Here is a 6,306-nt window from a genome sequence, read left to right as displayed (position 1 = left end):
ACATTTGTACTGAGAATTGATTCATTTTTTTAAGAACGATACGTTATAGTACAATATATTAAACCACACTTACAGAAACAAAACATTCAAAGGTTAAGAGTACAAATGTTCACAATGAAAATGTACAAGTCAGTGATGTGCCTTCCTAGAAATTGTAACCTCATTTTTTTTTTTTTTCAAAATGCTATTTAAATATATTTTAAATAGAGTTTACTAATCTTTTTTTGTGGTGTATTTTAAATTTGAAGGACAATTAAAATATTAGGAATAACTTAAACCAAAAAGATGAACAATGATAAATATTAACTTCCGATCAGAACAAGGTACCAATTTAGATAAAAAATAAAAGTGAACTCAGTGATGAATAGAGCTAATTAACTATATTATATTCACTTTCTTACTTGTAAAGATTATAATACATTGTTTAGTCACTTGGGTGCCCTTGCTGCTGGCGATATTTCAGCTGTAATCCAAATAATATATCATGAGGTTAGGGCACAGTAGGAGCTTTAGGGTAGTCCTAATTTTATATACAAGGTTAACATTGGAAAATAATCGCTAAAATAAAAATATTATAACGAAAAATAATAAAAATAGATATATTAAGCATTCTAACCAATATAGTTAATGAAAGTAGCACTAAAGATAGAATAGAGTATACCTTATTAACGGAATAAGTTCTTAGCTTCAAGTATTGTCATAGCTTTAATGTTTACTGAATAATCAGTATAACCGTGTACAAGCAAAACTTTACATAATGCTCTGTGCTAGTAGTTTATGACCAATAAAGACCATTAAATGGTTCCAACATTGTAGCATTAGAGTAATCTGACATGTGAGATAAATTACTACGATGCCAAGTTATTTTTTAGCAATAGAGTCGAGTAGCAAGACAGTACAGATAGTAAAGTAACAAAATTGATGTTTATAAAGATACAAAGTAATAAATAATAAAAAATAATACAGTTTCATCCAAATCGTACAAAAAATAGCTAGAGTACTGGTATTCTAATTGAAATATAACCAAGTTAATATACTAAACATACTATGATGTATTACAAAAAATATTAACACTAGGAAGATATTGCTCTAGAAGGTGATTTATTCAACAACGTTTTATTTCGAGAGTAAGCTCTTCATCAGGTGATATTTTAAACAGTCGCTATGAGATGGGTCTATTTCAACTGATCCCACTTTAACTAACCCCTGTCGCTTAACAAAACACAGGAAGAAATAAATAAAGTTAACTCTTCTGTAACAGCCGAAAAGTAGATGCAATAAGGTTCATAAAAAATGAATAACAATAAAAATACTTTAAAATGTTGTGTCGATTTGTTTTTTAATTATCGTGCGAAACTATATGAGAGCTATTTTCGATAGCCGTTCCTAATTTTTAAAGTGATAGACAATAGGAAAGGCAGTTACTCAACACCACCCGCCAACCCTTGAGCTACTTTTTACCAATGAATATTGTAAGTGATCGTCACATTATAATGTTCTAACGACTGAAAGGACGACCATGTTTGGTATAGCAGGATAGTTCGACTGTAAACTGCAAGTCAAGCGCTCTAACCACAAGCCATATCAGATCAATTTAGAAATAGAAGTAACAATAATGATAAATATGCAAACTGAAGTTAAGAAAAAAACAACTAATATAGCTTAATTAATGACTCAATTTTATGATTTGATATACTCAGTCCAAACTATATAACTGATCCATATATATAAGATCTTAAACTAACAGTAGATGAATCTAATTGTAGTTAATATACTATAGTGACTCAATATTACCTTAAACAATGTATAATAAATTAAGTTGTAGACGTTTTAAAGTTTGTGCAGGTGATATTCTGTAAAATGTTTAAAACTCATAGCCGGTATGAAGAAGATTGTTGAATTTTCCGCAGAATGAAATGGATCCAGGTGTGAAACAACAACAACTAAAAACTAGAGGTACTCAGCTGGGTGAAATGGACCTGTTTTTGAAAAATAAAAAACTACGTGTAAGCATAAAATAACTACGATTTGAGTGTTAATGAATAAATGCTTTCTGACGGAACAATGGAACGCACGCGCATCCGAAAAAGTAGCTCAAATAAGTCCCGGTGCTAGTACCGCCTTAAAAAATGAGTTCCGGTACTCAGTACCGGTAGAATTTCACCCCTGAATGGATCTAATATTCAAAATATGGTCAGAGAAACCTCTTTAGCGAATAAGATTGCGAGCTGTGTCCACGAAATCTTGTAATATACTGGGTGTCCAAACAACAACAACAAAAAAAAACATAGATGATTTGTAGCTTAATTTTAGATACGCGACTGATTATTGAGCTGTCAAAGCTTGACAAGGTTGAGTTAATACTTCTGTTAATCTAAGCTTGTTTCGAATTTCAAGGACAGTATGTGGAACGCATCCTGAAAAAGTCGTTGAAATGCCTATGGTTCCAGGCTTTTCGGATACCCTGTAGAACAAACTTTATTGTATCTAACAAATTGTAAGTAGTAAACATTGCAACAAAAATATTTGGAATACTTATATTCGGAAATGAAAATGTTATAACTTGAAACATTTAAAAGTGTGTTTTATTGAAAACTTTAAACTTGATTAACGATATTAAAATGTTAATCCAGATAATGGACTTTGTTTTTAGTGAAAAGACTTTTTTCCCCCACAGTGATTTGTGGTGGATTAATTCGTTCGGTCGAACAAAACAAGACATTGATAATTAAATACAAGAATATCTTCAATATATCGACAGCATGACTAATGATTAAAGCTTTGTTATATAGTCTTCCTTAGTAAGATTTGGTAGATATTAAAATTCAAGTTTCGAATAAATATAGATTTGCAACTTGTGAGCTGAAGTAATCTCCCATAGGCAGTTCTTGTATTTGTTAAAAAAGCATGTTGGTTGAATCACATAAGTATGTAAAATATATCTAGCCTGAAATAATTCGTTTAATGTAAAATAACGGTAGTTTGCGAGTGACATAGCCACAGAAAAATCTGTGTTTACTATGCAAAGCTTTAATTTAACAGAATTATGAAAATAGCTTGAATTTATATTATGAGTAAGAAAATTGACTTGTTTTGGCATAATGAAAGATAGACTTTAATAGTTGTTACAGCCGATTAGTTTCACCATCAAGGATTGTGAATACATTGTGCCCCCAAATTTTTTTTTAAATTTTACATACAAAAAAAACGATGCAAACTTTAGTTAAGTAGAGTAAGATAATATAGCAAATATTACTTACCAATTCGTAGGATAATATATCAAATATTACCCATTAGTAAGATAATATAGCAAATATTACTTACTCATTAGTAAGGTAATACAGCAAATATTACTTACCCATTAGTAAGATAATATAGCAAATATTACTTACCCATTAGTAAGATTAAGTAATATTTGCTATATTATCTTACTAATGGGTAATATTTGCTATATTATCCTACGAATTGGTAAGTAATATTTGCTATATTATATTATCTTACTAATGGGTAAGTAATATTTGCTATATTATCTTACTAATGGGTAAGTAATATTTGCTGTATTATCTTAATAATGAGAGCAAATATTACTTACCCATTAGTAAGATAATATAGCAAATATTACCCATTAGTAAGATAATATAGTAAATATTACTTACCCATTTACGTAAACAAAGTTCTTCTCTTTCGCCATCTCCATAGCGTGGTCTTTGGACTGTAAACAACAGAAAAAGTGTATTGTGCAACTTCTGTTAAACAATTACTAACAAATAAAGGACAATTTTTGAGCATAAGAGTAGAAAGGCAGGGACTTGAGCACTCCCAACTAACCCCCTGTGCACGCTACTGTGTCACGCAAAGAAAGCGATTTTTCCTGCAAGATAACCATTATACATATGTAGACGTAAGGAAGAACTGGAAAAATAAATATAGAATGTCAAAGATTTGCAACGTGGGAGTTTATTACTGTCTTGTACAAGAAAACCTCCAGATATATCAGAATTCGGAGAAATCATGTGAGGAGGCTTATCGTTATATTACAATTGTATTGCTTGTATTTTTTTAATGTTGTTATTCACAACATTTTTGGTAATAATAGTTAAAGGTTACTCATAGATAAGCATAGTATAAATACCAATTAGTGAATGAAGATAAGAAACGGAATATTAGGATATAGAAACCTTCATCTGCGTATTTAACATGTCAAATTAAACGTGGCGGAAATAAATGTCAGTTTTTCGTTTTATACACTACACAGAACGAGAGAGTTTAGTAAAGTGCTTCATGGGAAACATCAGTTACAAATCTTTCTGCAATAAACATGGCTCATCGTTGATGGTAAGAATTTCAATAAGTGATTTTTTTATTTTTCTTTTAGGTTTAGCTTTTTATAGCATTGGAATAACTTTTAACACGTTCGATGCCGCATAATAAATTAAGTATAAAAAAATTAAATATACAAGAGGTGCCAAAGAGCATTCACTCTATCCCAAACTTGTATGCCAAAAGAGAAATTAGGCTGTGAAACATTACTGTCTGTTACCTACCAGTGTGTCACGCGGTTCTATAAGCAGTCTTTCTGATGAATGTCTAGGTACTATATTTTATATTTATTTGTATAAAACACCAATAGATAGTCCTGTCTGTATCACTTCTCATAATTGGTGAAAAATGAGGTTTAAAAATAAAAGTAAGAACATCATTAGCCAGGTTCTAGCATGTGCAGTTGGTTTCGTTTGATGGTATCACTGTATAGAACCGCATATTATACAGGTTTCTCTAAAAGATGGAAAATAACATTTGTTTTTTCGTAATCAGAGTGGTTTAAGGACTGAAAATATAATCGGAAGGATGACCATGCCTCAATTTAGTCAAAGTTCATATAATAATATTTTCATATTATAACCTTAGTGGATTTTAAAATTTTATAAATAAATTCGAAAATTGAATTTAATGCAACTAATTATTAACACGTTCGCTGCCATGTGCCACACCGGTGGGTCACAGCCGACATTTAGTTATGGAGCTATTGTTAAGATACACACGATGGTCAGATAATGCATAACTGGACGTGACAACATGAATTGAAATGACTGGGGCTCCAAAATCGTTTCAATTTAACGTACTCAACCCTCTGTAATCTATTTTCACTTGACGTGGTATATTCACTTTCCTGGTGTGTACTTTCAATGTTTTTGTACTATTTCACTTGATAAACCAAGGGAAGCTTTAATACCTTACTATTCATAATAGTGAGCATTTAAGGGTAGATTTAAGTTAATTTAACATAATATTGTTAACAGTAAAGTCAACTGCTGTAGTTTACAAAAATAGCCTATTGATTATTCTTGTGTTTTACAAATAGCTGGATCGAAAAAAGGAATAGATTTGTTATCCATCTGATTGCTCGTTTCTATCCAGATAACTATAAATGAATGAAATATTCCGAAAACACTAGGAGTATACAGACGTATGTATCACCATAAGTGTCATTCCTTTATACTTCTGAAAGTAACTGTAGTGTAATTTCCATCGCAAAAGACTCTGTCACAATGCTGTCGTGTCCAAGGCACACACTCCTCTCTGTTGCTTTCCACATTCCATCTGATGTAGGAGGAAACGATTTCCCAGCACCCACTGCAACAGTCTAATTGCAAAGGAATCCATAGAGACTGTTCACGACTTGACCAGTACATCTTTGCATGGAATACCCATTTCTTTCTCCAGCTGCTTATGGTATGCAATAGTTCAAAGGGATGTATGAATGCCTTGTCTTGGTGAATCCATGCCCTATTGGCCTCTTTTACAGATGAAGATAGATCCTTATTGATTATGTTGTGTTCTTTATTATACTTGTTATGCAACATTACTGTTAGACCTTTTATATGTTTTAACACTGTATTCCTTATCTAGTCCCTTAGAGATTTTCAAGAATTAGAAAAGTGTGCAGTAACAGCATTCCACTATTTTCACTATATCCATTGCCGACGACGCGTTTCACTCAATACAGAGCTCATCAGATCAGTTACGGCACAACAACAACAAACACAGTAGTTGTTGGAATACTATCCATATATACCATTTGCTACAATAACATTTATTATAGTTTGAACACCTTTTCCAAGATGGTGAAGCAGGAATATAAACTACTAATATCATATGACAAGTATAATCAATCATAGTCATAATGAATCTACGTTTCAAATGGACAGCAACTGCCTGTTGTAGAAACCTACAAATGTAGAGGACGACGTTTGTAGGTTTCTACGACAGACAGTTGCTGTCCATTTGAAACGTAGATTCATTATG

The 6,306-nt window shown here is 31.6% G+C and overlaps 1 protein-coding gene across 2 annotated transcripts in view; it reads right to left on the bottom strand.

The window, feature by feature from the left end:
• Positions 1–6,306, bottom strand: part of LOC106463633 (L-threonine ammonia-lyase-like) — a 45,339-nt gene that overhangs the window by 12,793 nt on the left and 26,240 nt on the right. For both annotated transcript variants that reach the window (XM_022391179.1, XM_022391178.1), the window contains exon 6: positions 3,657–3,712. In XM_022391179.1, coding sequence (XP_022246887.1) covers positions 3,657–3,712 — 56 coding nt within the window. The remainder of the gene's footprint in view (positions 1–3,656; positions 3,713–6,306) is intronic.

Source organism: Limulus polyphemus, unplaced genomic scaffold, assembly GCF_000517525.1.
Source record: "Limulus polyphemus unplaced genomic scaffold, Limulus_polyphemus-2.1.2 Scaffold1450, whole genome shotgun sequence".
Lineage (NCBI taxonomy): Eukaryota > Metazoa > Arthropoda > Merostomata > Xiphosura > Limulidae > Limulus > Limulus polyphemus.
This window is presented reverse-complemented; position numbering and strand designations above follow the sequence as displayed.